Genomic DNA, 21,988 nt, shown 5'->3' with positions numbered 1-21,988 from the left:
AGGTTGAAAGGCACTACTTACTGCAAATGGTGGCTTGGGTGCTTTGCTTGAAGTTGAAAGGCACTGCTTACTGCAAATGATGGCGGGTGATTTGGCTTGAAGTTGAAAGGCACTTACTGCAAATGGTGGCTTGGGTGCTTTGGCTTGAAGTTGAAAGGCACTACTTACTGCAAATGGTGGCATGAAGTTGAAAGGCACTACTTGCAGCAAATGGTGGCTTGGGTGCTTTGGCTTGAAGTTGAAAGACACTACTTACTGCAAATGGTGGCTTGGGTGCTTTGGCTTGAGGTTGAAAGGCACTACTTACTGCAAATAGTGGATTGGATGCTTTGCTTGAAGTTGAAAGGCGCTACTTACTGCAAATGATGGCTTGGGTGTTTTGGCTTGAAGTTGAAGGGCACTTCTTACTGCAAATGGTGGCTTGGGTGCTTTGGCTTGAAGTTGATTTGCACTATTTACTGCAAATGGTGGCTTGGGAGCTTGGGTTTAAAGTTGAAAGGCACTACTTACTGCAAATGGTGGCTTGGGAGCTGGCTTGAAGTTTAAAAAAATCGCCATTCTATCTGCTGCACCTGCTGGAGGGAGGGGGAGGGACTATAAAACCAGGAAGTGGTGTCCCTCACTCAGTCTCTACAAGATGGATGAAGCCAAAGGTCACGTCTCTATGAGCTCTGAATAACACTGAACAAATGTCTACACAACTGTGAGTACCCTTAATGAGGTTTGAAAATGAAAATATGGTTTGTTTGAAGTAAAAAAGCACTGCCTACAAATGGTTGTTTGGGTGCTTTGGCTTGAAGTTGAAAGGCACTACTTACTGCAAATGGTGGTGGGTGATTTGCTTGAAAGTTGAAAGGCACTACTTACTGCACATGGTGGCTTGGGTGCTTTGGCTTGAAGTTGAAAGACACTAATTACTGCAAATGGTGGCTTGGGTGCTTTGGCTTGAAGTTGAAAGGCACTATTTACTGCAAATGGTGGCTTGGGAGCTTTGGCTTGAAGTTTAAAAAAATCACCATTCTCTCTGCTGCACCTGCTGGTGGGAGGGGGAGGGACTATAAAACCAGGAAGTGGTGTGCCTCACTCACTCTCTGCAAGATGGATGAAGCCAAGGGTCACGTCTCTATGAGCTCTGAATAACTGAACAAATGTCCACACAACTGTAAGTACCCTTAATGTGGTTTGAAAATGAAAATATGGTTTGTTTGAAGTAAAAGGCACTACCTGCAAATGGTTGTTTGGGTGCTTTGCTTGAAGTTGAAAGGCACTACTTACTGCAAATGGTGGCGGGTGATTTGGCTTGAAGTTGAAAGGCACTTTACTGCAAATAGTGGCGGGGCATTTTGGCTTGAAGTTGAAAGGCACTTACTGCAAATGGTGGCATGAAGTTGTTGAAAGGCACTACTGCAAATGCACTTCCTGTTTGCACTGTATATTGTTTTAAGATAAAATGCTACCACGGCTGTGATTTTTGGCCATCTTACTAAGTCCCCCCTCCGCTGAGCAGGTGCAGAGAATTCTTCCCATCAATGAAAAATAAAAGTGTTATTAGTGTTTAAAAAATGTTGAGAATCTCTCTTCTGTCAATCACGCCCTGAAAGCCACACCTTTTCCGGTGGGAGGGGGAGAGGTTATAAAACCCGGAAGTGTGGGTGTGGCTCAGTCTCTGCATGATGGGGGATATAGTTTTAAAAAATCGCCATTCTATCTGCTGATATTTGACATTGGGAATAAAGACTTTGATTATGTATCCCATCATGATTTTGTTGCTTCTATCAGGTCATCCCTCAGCCTCCAACCTCTCCTTATGGTCAATATATCCAGTCCAGGAGACATCCTGGTGAACTTACACTGCACCCTCTACCAGGTTTCCACATCCTGCCTATAGGTGTTAACTGCACCCAATACTCTAAATGTGGCCCAAAGAGTGTTTTATATAGGGCAATTTGATTTTCCATCAATCGATGTAGGCAAGCATGCGGTATGCATTCTTTACCACCCTATTTAGTGTCACTTTCAGGGAGCTAAGGATTTGTACCTCATACCTCCTATATCTTCCCAATGACAGGAGTGAAGTGAGAATGTAGCCAAGGTAGTGTGGGTCACTGATGATGCTGGCTGCCCTTTTGAGGCATCAAATCCACTAAATCCCTTCGATGGTGGGGAGGTCAGTACCTATGATGGACTGGGGAGTGTTCACCGCTATTTGCAGTCGCCTTAGCTCCTGAACATTCAAGTTGCCGAACCAGGCTGTGATGTAACCAATCAATATGCTCTTTACTGTACACCTGTAGAGATTCCCTGACATACCGATTCTCTGCAATCTTTGCAGGAAGTAGAGGGGTTAATGGGCTTTCTTTATAATTGCATCAGTGTCCAGGAAAGATCTTCAGAGATATGCACGCCCAGTAATTTGAAGCTTTTGACTCCACCATTGTCCCATCGGTGTAGATAGGTTTGTGGCTCCTCATTCTTCCTCTTCCAAAGTCCGCAATCAGTTCGTTGGTCTTACTGAAAATGAGGCCAAGGTTGTTATGCTGGCACCATTTGGTCATTCGATCAATCTCGCGTCTGACTCATCATCACCTGTAATTCATCCAACAATGGTGACGTTGGTGAGCTCCAGCTCTACTGCATCTGTTCTAGTGAAGAGGCCTTCCACTCAAGGATATCTAAGATGTCCTTTTTCAGTAAATATGGCTTCCCCACTGTGGGTGTTGGAGCCTTCACCAGCTTCTCCATTTCCCACTGTTCAACTGGCACTCACTCCCCACACACCCTACCTCTCAATCTTTAGTTTGAACAAAGCTTAGAGTTCTTAGAGCCTTCACCAGCTTCTTCATCCAGCACATCATTCTTCAGCATTTCCACCAGCTACAATGTGATCCCATTACCGCCCATATCTCCCCCCCCCGCCCCCCATCCATCGGAGGTGTATCTCTGCCTCTCGTCCATCCTGAGATCTACACAATCTTTCCAGGTGAGTCCAAGACGGCATGCATCTCCTCCATCCATGTCTTGTGCTTTTGGTGCTCTTGGTGTGTCCTTCTCTACATCCATTAGACCAAGCATAGACTAAGTGACGACTTTGCTGAGCACCTGCAGTCTGTCCAGCATGGCCATTTTAATTCATCTTCCCAGTACGACACGGACCTCTTTGTCCTGGACATTCTTCACTGCAAGAGAAAGGCTAAATGCAAACTGGAGGAATAGCACCTCATATTCCATCTGGGTAGTGTATAACACCATGGCATGAACATTGGATTTTATAATTTCAGGTAACCCCCTCAGGCCCTTTCTTTATAATTCTCTCCTTTTGATCTACTTGGTCCTATCACACAACCATTTCTTCCCCCCCAACACCTACAACGTAATTTATTTACCCCCCACCTCCACTTACCCAATCACACTCGCACTTCTCCCACAGAATCCCCTATCCCCTCCGTTCACACCTGGCCACGATCCTTCCCTTATTTGGTTTCACTCTTCCTTTCTTATCAGATTTCATAATCTGCAGCTTGTTGTTGTCTCCACATCCTCTTCCGCCAATATCGCTTTATCCATCCTTTGCATCTCCACTTGACCCCATCTCCTCACCTGGATCACTTGCCCGGTATTGCCCCACACTTCTCTGTCATCTCTTGGGGAAAAAAATACATTTATTTCCATCCCAGAATATGGTTTAAAATGATAATATAAAGGTATACTACATTAAATGACCACAGTTGCCTGGTTGCACATAATTACTATCATTTTTTCCAATTATCTGGTGTTAAACTATGCCGTCTGTCAAACAGAATATGCTTGAGTTGTGAAAAACTTATTTCCATCTCAGCTAGGGTCATTGGTGCATACTCGAAACAACAGACTCTATATTCATGTCGATATCTTGTCATTACAACTACCTTTGAGAACTTCGCCTATGTTTTGTATTTTTTCAAGATCATTGATACCTAAACTCACTCTCACATTTTCCTTGTATGTCTTTACCTACATCTCCAGGAACTTTACAAATATCGTCAGTTACTTTATTGACAACCTGCAAGTTATTCACTAATGATTTTGCCACGTTTCTCAAGGGAAGTGATAGCTTGTTGGAAGTTTGCAACACTGGAAGCAAAACACAAGATCACAGTGGAGGGACATTTTCTGCATGGTTTCATTGACGATCTTGACTGCAGCAGATTTTTCTTCTTCAAAACAGTTGACAAATTATTTTATCTTTTCAAAATTTGCAGCGTAGTAGAGTACAGCAGAGAGCCATGTACCCCACCTAGTCAAAATGGGCTGAGGAGGTAGCAGAATCTCGGGTGCCATTTCCTTGAACAACTGCACACGTGATGGTGCTTTGAGGAAGGTTTTCTTGACATTGGAAACTAGGCAATCGACATTTGGAAACAAGTTATGTATGAGCTTGGCAATTCTATGAAGTCCTTGAGCTAAGCATGTCAAATGCAACATTTTGTGGAATAAAACTTTGTCACAAGCAAGAAAACACAACACATTCTTGTGTTTTATACCTTCTGGCCAAAGTACAGCAAGTGAAGATATAAACAACTGAGCAATAGTTGAGCTGTTTGACTTCTCCAATACTTCCAATGTCAAGAAATACTCCTTTGATGATTGACCTGCCTCCAGTGTATCAATGACCACATTGGCAACATATGTCCTCACAGCACTGGTTGCCTCGTCTATTGAGATCCATATTTTGTTGCATGCAACTTCATCTCTAATTTTCTGCACAACAATGCTGAAGTTGCTGTAGTGAGGAGACAAGCTTGGGTATTTCGCTTGGGTAGTCTACACCCCAGCGGTATCAACATTGGCTTCTCTAATTTTAGATAGCCCTTGTTTCTCTCTCCTCCCCCTTCCCAACTCTCCTTCTAGTCCTACTGTCTCCGCCTGTTCCTGGCTCTAGTTATAAGCCAGAAAATGCTGCAAATCATGATTTGGAAGAGAAGGCGGTTGGGGTAAGTACAACCATCAGGGAAGTGGTATGGAGCAAATTTGTCGGAGCTGGTGTGTCTTGTACTTAGCTGGATGGACTTAGGGGAACTGGCAAATGAAATGGCTGATTAATTGGTTTTACTTTTCTAAAATTCCCAGATTTGGGGAAGGCAAGCAAAAAGCAAAAATGTAATATCTATAATGGTTAACATCTGTCAACGGGAAATGGTGGAAGCCTTTACATAAAACATTGTAGAGGAGGACATTGAAAAATTCAAGATCATTTGTCAACAAGATTATGAGAAAGTGAAACATGTTTGATCAATTTTACTGATGTTGTTTGAAGAAGTAACTCGTGGCGTGGATAAAGAGGAACTGATGGATGTAGTATATTACGATTGCAGAGGACGTTTGATAAGATGCTGCATTAAAGTTATTATAGATAATAAAAGCTCATGGTGTAGCCATTGATATATTCATGTGGGTAGAATAATGACTTGCTGGCAGAAATCAGGGAAGTGTGAATGGGTCCTCTGGATGCAGTGATATAATAGTGGTGCACCATAGGAATTGAAGCAGGTCCTTCAATTTACACAATTTAATAAAGACTCTAAAACGTACGTCTGCAAAATTTGATGATGATGCAGTTAGTTAGGAAATTCCATTCTGGAGAGGACATAAGGGGACCACAAAGGGATAAGGATAGGTTAAATGAATGAGCAAAGATCTGGCAAATGGAGAATAATGTGAGATAATGTCTAATTTGGCAGAAAATCATTTAAAAAATAGCATCAGCTTACAACCCAGCGGTGTGAATATTGGTGTCTCTAATTTCAAGTAACCCTTGCATTCCATCTCTCCCCATCCCACCCCCACCCCTAGCCATCCTCCTAGTTTCACTGTTCATATCTCTCTGTTATTACCTCCTCCAGGGCCAACAATAGACCATTGCGGGCTCCTGGGTAATCAGTGCTGGCTCTGATTTGTTCCATACCTTTTCAGACCTCTAGTTTCCCTCTCCCCTGAGTCTGAAGAAGGGCTTTGACCCGTAACATCACCTATTCCTTTTCTCCAGAGATGCTGCCTGACCCACTGAGTTACTCCAGCATTTCTGTCTATCTTTGGTGTAATCTGCAGTTCCTTCTTACCCAAGTATCTTATCTTAATGGTAAGAGATTGCAGAGTTCAGAAAGGGTGTTCTAGTGCATGGTTTGCAAAAGGTTAGTATGCAGGTAGAACAAGTATTTAGAAGAAACTCATGCTTATTGGGAGATTAAATTAATGTATTAAAGTAGAAAGCTTATTCTTCACTCATAAAGGGCATTGGTGAAAGTGCTGGAGTACTGAATATAATATTGAAAGCATGTTAATGCAGTGGAATCATATCAGACATGCAACATTCAAGTTGTCTATCAGGAAAGGTTGGAAATGCTGGGTATGATTCCACTGGATGTGGAATTTGATTGATAAAGTGGATTAGTTTAATTTAGTTTGGAGATAGGCGTTCACGTCATGACCCGGTTTCCACCAAATCTTTCCACCACTACGCACAAGAAACGCAAGAAGCGCAAGGCTCCATTGTATGCAGATGCCAAGAAGTGTGTTCAATTCTGGCTGAACAGTTTCAAATCTTGTGATGTGGACTCGATAAGAAGAAGTTTAGAGAAACAGGCCTTTCGACCCACCGGGTACGTGCCGACCAGTGATCCCCGCACACCTACACTATCCTACACACACAAGGGACAATTTACAATTATACCAAGCCAATTAACCTACAAACCTGCACGTCCTTAGAATGTGGAAGGATAACGGAGCACCTGGAGAAAACCCACGTTGGTCACGGGGAGAATGTACAAATTCTGCACAGACAACACCGATAGTCAGGATTAAACCCGAGTATGGAGTTGTAATTCAGAAACTCTACTGCTGCGCCATGATCTTATGAAATAATGGAGCAGACATCAGAGGTCATGTGGTCTACTGTTTCTAATTTGAGTGTTGTTATGTTGGACTTGGGGAAATAAACCCATTTGAAAATTCAAAATCTATCAAAATTAATCTTTTGAAGCCTGAAGATGGGTCCCGATCTGAAAGGTTATCTATGAGTCTGAAGATGGATCCCAACCCAAAACATAGTCCGTCCATTCCCTCCACAGTTGCTGCCTGACCTGCTAAGTTCCTCCAGCACGTTGTGTGTTGCTCAGGTTTCCAGCATCTGCAGTTTCTTGTGTCTCCAATCATCTAATCTTAATATTGTTGTGTTTTAACATCAGATGTACCTATGAGGTCTTTGGAGAAAAAGTGTTTGATGTCCTTTTCTTTCTGAGATCATTTTCTTTTCACCTGGCAGACTTTTTTCCATTATTTTTATAAACCTTTTTCCTTTTGTAGATCATGCACAAGTTTTCAAATTCTCTTCCGGGATGTATACTATCTATATAACTTAATTCAGAAGTTGAGGTTGGCCCAATATGCTTTGCAAGCAATTAAATAACTTTGAAATCCAGCCACCTTAGCAAATTCAGCAACATAGGAGCAAGGTAAGGTCACACAAACAGATAAATGCCATGGCGACCAGATAATTAGTTTTGAGCATTGTTTATTCATTCACAGAATGTAGATATCAATGGCAATGCTTGAATATATTATCTACATCTAACTACCCTTGAGCTCAGGACACAGTTAAAAATCAACCACGTTGGTAGATTGAATTCCATAAAGGCCAGACCAAGTAGGGCAGCGAGTTCTTTTCCCCGGAGGACGTATGTGAACCAGACTGATTGATTGATACGATATTGTCACGTGTACTTGGTACAGTGAAATTCTTTGTTTTGCATACAGTAAACAACTATACAAGGACTATATAAAGGGCGGCGACAAAGTTACAAAAGTATTCAATATAGTCCCTCTTCCTTACCTCTCCTCACTGGGTCCCTCTTTGTTCTCTCAGCGGCCAAAGACAGTTCATCGTTTAGTCCGTATTTTGTAGTGTTCAAGAGCCTGATAGTTGCTGGGAAGAAGCTATTGAATGTGGTGGTCACAGTTTTCTGAATCCAAGACCTTCTACATGATGGTAGGAGTGAGATGAGAACTTGGCCAGGATGGTATGTGGCTTTAATAATGCTCTGACTGAGACTAGCATCAAATCATGATTTATTTAATAAAATAACAGAAATGTTTCAACTACAGAGTTGTGCCACAGTGGCACGGCAGTGGAGTTGTGGCCTTACAGCGCCAGAGACCCTGCTTCAATCCTAACTACGGGTGCTGTCTGTACGGAGTTTGTACATTCTCCCTGTAACTGCGTGGCTTTTCTCCGGATGCTCCGGTTTCCTCCAAAGACGTACAGATTTGTCCCAAATGTGTAGGATGGAACTAGTGAATGGATGATCACTGGTCGGTGGTGACTCGATGGGCTGAAGGGCCTGTTTCCATGCTGTATCTCGGAAGCAAACTAAACTACATTTGAAAGTATCAAAAGATCCATGGTCGAGAACTCTGACTGTTAGTCCAATATTTTCTGTTAAACCACAAGGCAAATTTCTCTGATCGGTTCGGAATATTCTCGTAACATATTTCACAGACAATAAGAGGCTCTAGTTTCATGTGGAAGGAATGAGTCCAAATTCATCAGCGTATCTGTGGTAACTAAATCAAGCAGACATTCTTTGTCTGAGTGCCAGCAGATCATTCAACCATGAAAGGCATCAGTTGGCTAAATTCCTTTTTCACCAGATGTCCACAGGCATCTATTCTAACAAGGAAACTAAGGGGGAGCATATGAGAGAAGTTAGATCAATGGTGGCAACACATCAATGTCATCCTATATCAACAATATCCTGTTGCTGTACCACCTCAAGAACCAGTAACCTGTTAAGGACTGTACACTGTACGTAGGGCGTACACTGGCCCTATCCCAAAACTCTACCTACGCTACATTGACGACTGCATCGGTGTTACCTCCTGCACCCATGCAGAACTCACTGATTTCATCAACTTCACGACTAATTTCCATCCTGTACTCAAATTCACTTGGACCATATTCAACATCTCCCTACCGTTTCTAGATCTCACTGCCTCCATCACGGGAGACAGACTATTGACTGACACCTATTACAAACCCACTGATTCCCATAGCTATCTAGACTACACTTCTTCCCACCCTGCTTCCTGTCTATCCCCTACTTCAAATTCCCCGCCTACGCCGAATTTGCGCACAGGATGAGGTTTTCCAGCCGAGGTCATCGGAGATGTCCTCATTTTTTAGGGATCGGGGCTCCCCTCTTCCTTTATAGACGAGGCTCTCACTAGGGTCTCCTCAATATCCCGCAGCTCCACCCAGGCTCCCCCTCCCCTATTCCTAACAAGGACAAAGTCACCCTTTTCCTCACCTTCCACCCCATTAGCCGTTGCATATGACATATAATCCTCCCAACATTTTCGCCACCTCCAACGGAATCCCACTACTGGCCACATCTTTGTGTCTCCACCCCTTTCTGCTTTCCGCAGAGACCGTTCCCTCCACAACTCCCTGGTCAACACATCCCTTCCCACCCAAACCATCCCCTCCACAGGTATTTTCCCCTGCAACCACAGGAAATGCAACACCTGCCCCTTTACCTCCCCCCTCGACTCCATCCAGGGACCCCAACAGTATTTTCAGATGAGGCAGAGGTTCACCTGCACCTCTTCCAATCTCATCTTCTCTATCTGCTGTTCCAGGTGTCCACTCCGAGACCAAGTGCAGGTATGGCAATCGTTTCACTGAACACCCCCACTCAGTCCATCGTAACCTACCTGATCTCCCGGTTGCTCAGCACTTTAACTCCCCCTCCCATTCCCTTTCTGTCCTGAGCTACCTCCATTGTCAGAGTGAGGCCCAGCGCAAATTGGAGGAACAGCACCTCATATTTCCCTTGGGTAGCTTACACCCTAGCAGTATGAGCATTGACTTCTCTAACTTCAATTAACCCGTGCTTTTCGTCTCTCCATCCCCTCCCCCACCCTAGTTCTCCCAGCAGTCTTACTGTCTCCAACTACATTCTATCTCTGTCCCGCCCACTCTCCTGACATCAGTCTGAAGAAGGGTCTCGACCCGAAACGTTACCCATTCCTTCTCTCCAGAGATGCTGCTTCTCCCGCTGAGTTACTCCAGCATTTTGTGTCAACCTGTTAAGGACTAAATTTGGAATCTCTCATGAGCCGCTTTAAATCAAATAAGTAAAAACAATTTATTCATACTAAATGTGTTTGTGGACTTTTGTCTCCAATAAAAAGGCACCTTCCCTTCCCAGCCAATAACTTTCATCCAACTCGAGGAAACCCCCAGCCCCCCCCCCCCCCCCCCCCCCCCCGATCCGATCATAGGGAAGAACACAAGTTAGTTTTGTTTAGAGATGCAGCATGGTAACAGGCCCTTTGGCCCTGATCATATTGAATGGCGGTGCTGGCTCGAAGGACTGAATGGCCTATTCCTGCACCTATTGTCTATTGTCTTTAGTCCATGCCCACCATCGATCGGCCATTCACACTAGTGATCCCACTTTTGCATCCTACATACTAGGGGCAATGTACATAGGCCAATTAACCTATAAACCCACAGGTCTTTGGGATGTGGGAAGAAACTGGAGCACCTGGAGAAACCCCACACGGTCACAGGAAGAATGTGAAAACCACGCAGGCAGCACCCAAGGTCAGAATCGAACCCGGATCTCTGGCGCTGTAAGGCAGCAACTCTACCTATGCGCCACTGTGCCGCTCTGAATGTGAAATGTGTCGCCTTCATCAACTTGTCCAAAGACCTTTTACCCCATTCACTGCACATCACCGATTCCCCACCCCATCAAACAAAAATACATATGCTTTTTATTAAGTACCCAGCAATAATTTCCCTGCCTTGCAATTTTGTGGATTTAATCACCAACATTTTGTTTGCAGTTGTTATTATCTTTGCACAACGGTCCATCACCTTTAACACAAACATTATAAAGTATCCAAAGAGTCTTTACAGGGGCATAATCAAACAAAGACCGGTTAAAATGATTGCAAAATTATTGAGTTGGGTGATTCAAAATATTGGTCAACGATTTCAACAGCATTTAAGAACTGTTAAGGGAGGATATCTAATAAATCAGGAAACAGTTGTTAAAATAGCTGAGTGATCGTGATACTGTTGAACAATAAAGCTGTTTGAATGGTCAACAGTTCAACCGAGGGCCAGCAACTGCAGGATTTATCTACAAAACTGTCACCACACTAAACCATGGGCTGCGAAGCATTTCAGGATGTGAAGTATAAATGTAACTTCATCAGTTAGTTTTTTCTGATCTTTCCATCTTAAAAACACAGAAACACAATTGGTGAGTAATATATTAGTTGTTATACTGAAGTACTTTTAAGACCTTTTTTTCTCCAAAATCAATATAATGGCATAATGTATAATTTGACTTGAAATTTCACTAACATAATTTGTCAAAAGCCATGCAAATATACTTGGAAAAATGGAGCACACCCATAAGATAAACGAGAGTGTTATCTTGAGGTTTTGTGTGTTAATGTTTTCACTGTGAGCGCTACATTTGTCGTGGCTGCCAAAGCAATTTCACATCATTTCTGCATTTATTTGCCGTTGAAATAAAACTGTCAACCTTGCGACTGATGAATCTTTTGTAAAAGTTGCTGCACTTTTGCTGCTGGGACATCATGTCGCAATCGTATAAATCGTTGGCGAGATCAAGCTTGGAATATTGCACACAGTTCTGATCGCCCAGCTACAGAAAGGATGCTTTTCAGCAGGATAAAGAACAGTAAAGGTTTGTGGAGAACTGGATGGTTTGAGATGACTGGAGACTGTACAGGCTGGGACTTGTTTCCCTGGAGCTTAGGGGACTGAGGGGTAACATTATCGAGGTATATGGGGGTCAAGGAAAGAGCGTTTACATCGCGGCCCTGTTTCCACCAATCTTTCCATGCACGCACAAGAAGCGACAAGACAGACACGCTTGTACGCAGAGGCCGAGAAGTGTGTTCAGCTCTGGCTCAACAACTTCTAATCTTGTGACTTACTTGGTTGGAGGTGTTGTGGCACAGACCCCAGTTGACTCGTGGGAGAGCGTCTCAAGTGAAGGGACTGAATTGGATGGTAAAGTTTAGAATAAGGAGGATTTATCTCTTATGAAATGTGATTTTAATATCAATTGACTGGGGAGATAATGTGCTGACAAGCTGTTTTCTCTTGCTTGAGAGATGTGAACCAAGGATTCATCAAAGGTGTTGGCCATTGGAACCAGAGAAGAGAAGTTGCAAACGTATTCTCTATGTAATATAATTTTCCACCTTGGAATGTTGTAGATATTTATGTGTAGATTGTATTCAAGGATCAGAGCTATAGACTTTTGAATATTGATCGAATCAAGGGATATGGGATCCACCAGAAAGAAGACTGGGAGAAAGAACATCGGCCACAATCTTACTGAATGACAGAGTAGATACAAGGATCAGCTTGGTCCATTCTGATCTTGTGTTCTTTATGATCAAGAGAATGGGATTACTTGGATTAGAATTTCTTCAGTTTCCAATACATTTATTTTAATTCATATGCGCAAATGTTTACGCAGGGTGAGGTGCCTAGAAGCAGATATGATAGTGGCATTTATGAGGTTTTTCGATAGACATGTGGATATGGATGATATGCAGGCAGATAGGAATTGATGTTGGTATCATGTTCGGCACTGACACTGTGGGCCGAAGGGCCTCTTTATATGTTGTGCTGCTCTATGTTCTATGTTCTATGTCCTATAGAATGATCGAGTCGGGAAGAGCTCACCTGCTAGTGAAGACGGTCGGAGCAGTAGTCATGGCATCGAGTCTAGTACTACTCGCATGCACTTTGTTTTTCCCCTCTACACATCCAGCCATAATCTGGGGAGAAGCACCCAGGCCAGCAGCAGCCTCACCAATAGTCAACAACAAGCCCTTTATAGTGGTGTGGAACACACCTTCTGCCGGCTGTCAAACTAAGTTTGATGTCGACTTGGATCTGAGTGTTTTTGATATTGTTGAAAATCACGACGAGAGTTTTTTGGGGAAAAATATCACCATTTTCTACAAGATGAAACTGGGTCGTTACCCATTCTATACTAAGGATCTGACTCCAGTGAACAGCGGTCTTGTCCAGACTGCCAGTCTGAGTGAACACCTCAAGAAAGCTGCAGAAGACATCAACAATGTACTGGACGTGGACTTTAACGGTCTGGCCGTGATAGATTGGGAAGCGTGGCGACCACTTTGGGACCGTGACTGGGGGTTTATGAAGATTTACAGGAATAAATCTGAAGAACGCGTGAGAAGCAAACACCCTTATTTACCCGAAAGTAAAGTTGTCCAGTTAGCCAAAGAGGAATTTGAAAATGCTGCAAGGAATTTTATGAGTGAAACACTAAAGCTAGGACACAAACTGAGACCCAAGGGTTTCTGGGGCTTCTATAAATTTCCAGACTGTTACAATTATTTTAAAGGGGACACATCAACTGAGTACACTGGTCACTGTAATCCACAGGATGTTCCTAGAAATAACCAGCTATCGTGGCTCTGGAAAGCATCACAAACCCTATATCCCAGCATCTACATCAAAGAACAGCTGAAGTCCACAATGAATATTCAAAAGTTTGTTCACTACAAGATTAAGGAGGCCCTCCGTGTTTCTGCCTTGGATCAAGTCAGTGAATCCTTGCCTGTTTTGGCCTATGCCAAATATGCATATATAGCTTCACTCGACTTCCTTACTGAGGTAAGCAAGGCAAATAATCCCAAATTAAGTGAAATGGCCTTCAGTAAAGTGATGCAGATTTAGTGACTGAAATTCCAATCTTATTCTTAGCCTCATGAGTATTTTGGGTGCCTCCTTCTATTTTGGGATGGTTAGGAACATAAGAAATGGGAACAGGAATTTGCCAAAAGAACACAAAGTGCTGGAGTAACTCAGCAGGTCAGGCAGCATGTCTGGAGTAGGTGATGTTTCGGGTCGAGACACTACTTCAGATGCAGTCTCGCCACAATACCTCCCCCGAGCCTTCCTCTGACACCAGCCCTCATGTTTTCACACCATCCCCCCTGACCTCTCTCTTCATGATGCAAGATGGTCTGCCCCAAACCGAGGCCTTGCCCTTGTACCCTTCTAATCCTACCTCACCTAGTTCCGAGCCTGCCTTGAGGTAGAGTTTTTCCCCTGTCACATTTACTGCAGAGATGCTGCCTGACCTGCTCAATTATTCCAGCACTTTGTGTCCTTTTGTGTATTAACCAGCATCTGCAGGTCTTTGATTCTACACAAGATTAGGCCTGTCATAGGATCAGTCCCTTGAACCTGCTCCACCATTCAGCAGGATCAGGCTGAAGCAACACCTTTTTCCCCCTCTCTTCCCAAGCTCAAGATAGGGAGAAACAAAGATGACAACAAACCTAAATCCTACTTGTTTACACTGGACTGCAGGAAAACATCTGGGATCGGCCAGCTTCATTTTGAATGGGTCCGGAATCTGGGATTCCTTCCCTAAATCACTTTACCTCAGATTTTGGTTACCTATCCTAATATTTCCTATAGAAACAAGAAACTGCGGATGCTGGTTTTACCAAAGAGGACAAAAAGCACTGGAGTAACTCAGCGGGTCAGGCAGCTTCTCTGGAGAATGTGAATGGGTGACATTTTGGGTTGGGATCCCTCTTCAGACTTATTGAAATTGCTCGGGACTCTTCTCTAATCCAGTCTGGGGAAGGGTCCCGGCCTGAAAGATCACTTATCCATGTTCTCCAGAGATGTTGCCTGACCCACTGAGCTATTCAAACAATTTGTGTCTTCTAATAGCTCCTGTGTGCTTTGGGCCAATTTTGGTTTGATAACTCCTGCTAGCACCTTGTGACACATTACTGGATGGCACAATGGCACAGCAGTAGAGTTGCTGCCTTACAGCGTCAGAGACCGAGGTACAATCCTGACTACTGGTACTGTCTGTACGGAGTTTGTACGTTCGCCCTGTGACTGCATGGGTTTTTGCTGGGTGCTCCGGTCAACTCCCACATTCCAAAGACAGGCAGGTTTGAGGGTTAAATAGCTTCTGTAAATTGTCCTTAGTATGAAGGATAGAATTAGTGTACGGGTGTTCAATGGTCAGCGTGAACACAGTGGGCCGAAGGGCCTGTTTCCGTGCTGTTTCTGAACTAAAATACAGGGAAGGAATTAACAATTGTCGATGAATCGGTAGTTTAGTAAATTAACAGACAGTCCAGGAAGAACTCTTGAGTTTATTTACAGAACATTTGATACAGGAAAATAGGTGCAGGTATTCGAGCTGATCATCTAAAATCCGTACCCCGATCCTGCTTTATCTCCATATCCCTTGATTCCTAAGAGCTAAATCTAGCTGTCTCTTGAAAACATCCAGCGAATTGGCCTCCACTGCCTTCTGTGGCAGATAATTCCACAGATTCACAACTCTCGGGGTGAAGAAGTTTTTCCTCATCTCAGTCCTACATGGCCTACATCTTATTCTTAAACTGTGACCCCTGGTTCTGGACTCCTCCAACATTGGGAACATTTTTCCTGCATCTAGCCTGTCCAATCCTTTAAGAATTTTATATGTTTCTATAAGATCCCCTCTCATCCTTATAAATTCCAGTGAATACAAGCCCAGTCGACACATTCTTTCATCATATGTCAGTTCCGCCATCTCAGGTATTAACCTGGTGAACCTACGCTGCACTTCCTCAATAGCAATAATGTCCTTCCTCAAATTAGGAGTCCAACATTGCACACAATACTCCAGGTGCGGTCTCACCAGGGCCCTGTATAACTGCAGTAGGACCTCTTTGCTCCTAAACTCAAATCCTCTCGCAATGAAAACCACATGCCATTAGCTTTCTTCACTGCCTGCTTACTTTCAGCGACTGATGTACAAGACTGGAGGGTAGCCAATGTAACTCTACTTTTTAACAAAGGAGGGAGAGAGAGAAAACTGGGAATTATAGACCAATTAACCTTACATCAGTCTGAAGAAGGGTTTCGGCCCGAAACGTTGCCTATTTCCTTCGCTCCATAGATGCTGCTGCACCCGCTGAGTTTCTCCAGCTTTTTTGTGTACCTTCGATTCTCCAGCATCTGCAGTTCCTTCTTAAACCTTACATCAGTAGTGGGGAAGATGCTCGAGTCACTGCTTTACAAATGCGCTGCTATAACATCGTTAACAAACAACTCAAGCATCTTCCCCACTACTGATGTATCCCTTTGTTTCCCTTTATAATAAATTCACCTGTCTCTGATTGTAAGGGACCTACAGTTGACTTCACTAATCTTTTCCTTTTTACATATCTAAATACGTTTTTAGAGTCAGTTTTTATATTCCCGACAAGCTTTCTTTCATGCTCTGATTTCCCCCCCCTCTTAATTAACCCCTTTGTCCTCCTCTGTTCTAAATTTCTCAAAATCCTCTGGTTTGCTGCTTCCTCTGGCCAATTTATCTGCCTTTTCCTTGGATATAACACTGTCCTTGATTTCCCTCGTTAGCCATGATTGAGCCGCCTTCCCCGTTTAATTTTTTTGCCAGACAGGGATGAAAATTTTTTGGAGTTCATCCATGCGGTCTTTAAATAATGTGACTATTATTCAAAAATAAACAGCAAGTGGGCATCTTGCATGAAAGCTCTGTGGAGACAAAACAGAGCATGTAAACTTGCGCTGCTTTGCATCAACTGCTGTTGTGTTCAAGATCGTTGATAAGCAGCAGAGAATGTCTCCATTTCATTGACTTTTGCTGTTTTAGTTGAGTTTAGGGATGCAGCACGGAAACAGGCCCTTCGGCCCATCGAGTTCGCACCGACCAGCGATCCCAACACATTAACACTATCCAGCAGACACTAGGGACAATTTATACTTACACCAAGCCAATGAACCCACAAACCTGTACGGCATTGGAGTGTGTGAGGAAACTGAAGATCTCAGGGAAAACCCACGCGGTCACGGGGAGAATATACAAACTCCGTATAGACAGCACTCGTAGTCGGTATTGAACCCGGGTATCTCATGCTGCAAGCGCTGTAAAGCAGCAACTTTACCGCTATGCTACTGTGCTGCCCTAATGCTGTGCCGTGCCACATTTGTATGATGCTCTATGATGTAAGTGACTCTGCAAAGAACTAGAGATATAGGTTTTTACGATAAGGAAAAGGAGGTTCAAAGTGAATCTGAGGAAGAATGTTTTTCACCTAGAAGATGATAGGAATCCAGAACAAACTGCCTGAGTGGATGGTGGAAGCAGATTCTGTCACAACCTTTAAGGAATATGTAGATTCGCACTTGAATTGCCAAAGGATAGAAGACCAGTGAATGGACCAAGCCCGGTGAATGAGAATTGTGTAGATGGATATCTGATGATCAATGTGTAGGAAGGAACTGCAGATGCTGGTTTACACCTAAGATGGACACAAAATGCTGGAGTAACTCAATGGGACAGGCAGCATCTCTGGATAGCAGGAATGGGCTACTTTTTGGATCAAGGCCCTTCTTCAGATTCAAACTTCAGTCTCGACCCGAAATGTCACCCATTCCTTCTATCGAGAGATGCTGCCTGTCCACCTCAGCATTTTGTGTCTATCTGACAATCAACATGGACAAGGTATTTCTGTCCTGTATGACTTCATAACCTTGAGAAGGGCTTTAACGTAATGATTCAAGGAATATTTGATGTATAATTAGTATCTTTGTGTTTCTTCTTCCAGATAGACTTGATACACACCATTGGGGAGTGCGCAGCAATGGGCACCTCCGGCGTGGTTCTGTGGGGGGACATGAAGATTGTACACAACATGGTGGGTATTTCACTCTCATGGGTATATTCATCCCAGGAGGAAAATTGATCTGTTAACCGTCACAAAAACACAAAATACATTACATACATTAAACATGAAATTTAAGTGCCGAGTGGAAAGGATTGGGGGGTAGGGGGGGGGGGGGGGGGGGGGGGGGGGTCAGTCTCAGTCTACCCCATGACAGAAGGAGGAGGAGTTGCATAGTTCCAGCAGATAGTCCAACTGTTTTGATACAGTGGAGCTCAAGAAAAGTGAATGATTCATATTTTAATGACTACATGATGTTTAGCAACCATGACTTGAAACATCATCTATCCATGTTCTACAAAGATGCTGCCTGACCAGTAACCAGAGTTACTCCAGCACTTTTTGCTTCTTCTGTAAACAAGCATCTGTAGTTCCTTGTGTCTCCATGCCTCGAATGTCAGACTGACAACATCTTGAGTTCAAAAGTCAAATAATTATATTTTCTTTGGCGAAGCCTGCTTTTCAAGTAATGATTTCTGAGCCTAGCTAATCACTTTGAATGCTTCATTTTGAAATCTCTCTGATTTTCCCATTAACAGAAGCCAAGATATCAGTAGTTCAGTAAGATAACATTCCAGAAAGCCTGTTGATTCTTATGGACAACCTTCTAGGTGAAAAACATTCTTCCTCAGATTTCTGTTGAACCTCCTCTTCTTTATCTTAAACCCGTGTCTCTAGCTCTTTGTGGTGTCATTTACAGCATCGTAGAAAACACCAAAAGCCATCAAGAGGGAATAACCTTATTGATCTTGGTTTAACCTATCTACCTGTGACAGATACATCTGTCCAGTATGGGTTGCTTGTGGAGATGAAGTTCCGTCTTCACAGTGAAAGTACACTTCGCCATGCTGAGTGTAATTATCACCATGATAAATGGGGCTGACTGTGAAGAGATCTAGCAATGCTATTTAATGGCATCAATAGACAATAGACAACAGGTGCAGGAGTAGGCCATTCGGCCCTTTGAGCCAGCACCGCCATTCAATGTGATCATGGCTGATCAACCCCAATCAGTTCCTACCTTCTCCCCATCCCTGACTCCACTATTTTAAAGAGCCCTATCTGGCTCTCTCTTGAAAGCATCCAGAGAACCTGCCTCCACCGCCCTCTGAGGCAGAGAATTCCACAGACTCACCACTCTCTGTGAGAAAAAGTGTTTCCTTGTCTCCGTTCTAAATGGCTTACTCCTTATTCTTAAACTGTGGCCCCTGGTTCTGGACTCCCCCCAATGTCGGAAGCTCACCATCACTGAATCCCCACTAACAATACCTCGGGGGTTACCACTGACTACACATTGAACTAGAGTAGCCATATACGCAATGTGACTACAAGAGCAGGTCAGAGGCAATGAATTCTGCGGTTAGTAACTTAACTCCTAACTTCCCAAAGTCCGTCCATCATCTACCATGCTTAAGTCAGGATGTGATGGAATATTCTCCACTTTAGTCTAGAGATACAGCAAGGAAACGGGCCCTTCGGTATCAACGTTCAAATATCAACGATCCCTCACCACTGCTGGGTCAAAATCCTGAAACTCCCTCCCCAAGGCTATTGTGTGTGTACCCTCACCTCATGGATTGCAGCAGTTCAAGAGGGCATCTCACTGAGCATTTTGGGCGGGGTAATTAAATGTGGGCTCAGCCTGTGAAACCTACTCCTCGTGCATGAATAGAAAATGTCAGAGAGATGCACACTCCAAGACTGGTGACAAACAAACTGTGGCTTTAAGCTACATTCGGTATTCCACAAGGAACTAACCATATGACTTATTATAAGATTTTTTTTTTGTCTACCATGGTTGAAATCTAGCTTAGGTTACCCACTGGGATCTCCTCAACTTGGAATAAGAAATTAGATAGAAATATATAAACATAGAAAATAGGTGCAGGAGTGGGCCATTCGGCCCTTCGAGCCAGCCGCGCCATTCAATATGATCAAGAGAGTCAATTTAATTTAATTGTCATTTGGACCCCTTGAGGTCCAAACGAAATGCTGTTTCTGCAGCCATACATTACAAACAAATAGACCCCAGACACAACATAATTTACATTTTACATAAACATCCATCACATTGCTGTGATGGAAGGCCAAAAAAAACTTATCTCTCCACTGCATCCCCCCCCCCCGATTCCAGAGTCAAAGTCTAAGCCCCCGGCTTTTTTTTTTTTTTTTAAAGCCACGCCGGGTGGTGCGAGGTCGCACACCGGGTCTTGATGTTGGAGCCCCCGGCGGGCGCTCGCAGAGTCCCGCGGCCATTCCAAGCCGCGCGGGGCAGTGATGTTAGGCCCCGCTCCAGGAGCTCTTCGACAAACTCACGGGAGATAGTCGCCGTTGCAGGAGCATGAAAAGCGGTCTCCCTCCAGTACTCCCGGTGCCGCCGTCCGCAGATTTTTTTTTGAGCTTTAAGAAAAAGCAGCAGCAGCAGCAGCAGCAAAGTAACCACCGCTCCAAAGTGCAAGAGAGTCGTGCAGTGCAAGAGTCCCCGCTTCTTCTTCTGGAAAAGAAAGCCCCAACGACAACGGAGACCCGAAAGAAAAGGTCGGGTCTCCAGTGCAGGGAGAGATTTAAAAGTTGAGAACCCCATAGACCCCCCCCCAACACACACCCAACAAAAAGAACAAAAACTACATATAAACATAGACAAAAAAATAATAAAAACGCGGACGGGCTGCAGAGGCCGCTGCTGACGAGAGTCGTGCCGCCTACCGGGAGGCGGCGGATCATGGCTGATCATTCAAAATCTGTACCCCGTTCCGGCCTTTTCCCCATATCCCTCGATTCCCTTAAATCTAAATCTAACTCCAACATCATGTGCAATGGCTAAATCCATTGCACATTCTCTAAAAATCACATTTTTTGTCTGGAAACTAGGAAGTGTTAAATTGGTGATTAAACATTTTATCACAGATTTCTACCTGTCCTTTGTGCTTTTCTGTTAGGAACGCTGTGAGGCACTGAAAGATTACATTGACCAGAAGCTTGGAAGATATGTTCTAAATACCACCACAGCTGCCATGTTGTGTAGCCAAACCATGTGCAGCGGCCACGGACGCTGTGTGCGGCAAGACCCTGAATCCCAAACCTATCTGCATCTCAATCCAAGGAGCTTTGAAATCAACTCCATTCTTACATCCTCCGGCTCTGCATTAACAGCTCGTGGAGCCTTGCTTTCTGAAGATGTGCAGAGCATGAGAGAACAGTTCATCTGCCACTGCTACAAGGGGTGGACAGGATCCCATTGCCAGGATCAATCGTTATTTTAGAGTGCAAATTCAGTCATTTTTCCTTTAGGCGTTTAGATTGTACACTTTAGAGAAACAGCTAGAAAGAGGCCCTTCGGCCACTGAGTCTGCGCCTACCGGCAATCACCTTGTACACTAGTTCTATCCTACACACTAGGGACAATTCACAGAAGCCAATTACCCTTCAAACCTGCTCGTCTTTGGAACCGGAGAACCCGGAGAAAACCCACGTGGTCACAGGGAGAATGTACAAACTGTACAGACAGGACCTGTGGTCAGGATTGAACCCGAGTCTCTGGCCCTGAAAAGCAGCAACTCTACCGCTGCGCCACTGTGCTGCCCCTATCTTCACTTTTTGTTTGACTCCCGGAAGCAGAAATGCACATTTAAAACTTTTAAGTGCCTTACGTTTTTATCTTTGTCAGTACATATTTTGTTATTCAGGGTCAGTTATCACACGTAATGGAAGTACCTCAGCATCACAGTCAATTTGTAGACATTTATCGTAATGTTACTGCCAATCTACTTCCTGTGAAATCAGATTCAGATTCAGATTCAATTTTAATTGTCATTGTCAGTGTACAGTACAGAGACAACGAAATCACCCACCTTCTGAATGAGCAGAACTAATTCATCACACCATATAACAATTACAGCACGGAAACAGGCCATCTCGGCCCTACAAGTCCGTGCCGAAACTTCCATAGAACATTTTATATGACCTATCTATGAGGCCTGCCTTTTAATGATATGTGTAGATGGTTTATGCATGCAACCTATAATGTAGCTACCAGTGATGTAGCGTGGGGGGGCCAGTGGGGCGGTTGCCCCGGGCGCTAAATTCTTAGTGGCGCAAAATAATTGTTGCTCTGAGGCCAGGTCGCCGCTGTCGCTGTCCCCGCTCCGTGGCCAGG

General features: G+C 43.9%; 1 protein-coding gene across 1 annotated transcript in view; it reads left to right on the top strand.

The window, feature by feature from the left end:
- LOC129704758 (hyaluronidase-1-like) overlaps positions 1–21,608 on the top strand; it is a 41,675-nt gene extending 20,067 nt beyond the window's left edge. Inside the window, exons 3-5 of the mRNA XM_055648081.1 lie at positions 12,748–13,735; positions 17,716–17,805; positions 20,772–21,608. Of these exons, the coding sequence (XP_055504056.1) occupies positions 12,749–13,735; positions 17,716–17,805; positions 20,772–21,095 (1,401 nt within the window). The 5' untranslated portion in view covers position 12,748 and the 3' untranslated portion in view covers positions 21,096–21,608. The remainder of the gene's footprint in view (positions 1–12,747; positions 13,736–17,715; positions 17,806–20,771) is intronic.
- Positions 21,609–21,988: the final 380 nt, after the last annotated feature.

Source organism: Leucoraja erinacea, chromosome 16 (genome assembly GCF_028641065.1).
Source record: "Leucoraja erinacea ecotype New England chromosome 16, Leri_hhj_1, whole genome shotgun sequence".
Classification (NCBI taxonomy): domain Eukaryota; kingdom Metazoa; phylum Chordata; class Chondrichthyes; order Rajiformes; family Rajidae; genus Leucoraja; species Leucoraja erinaceus.
The sequence above is the reverse complement of the archived record's forward strand: the minus strand, read 5'-3'. Positions and strand labels throughout refer to the sequence as shown.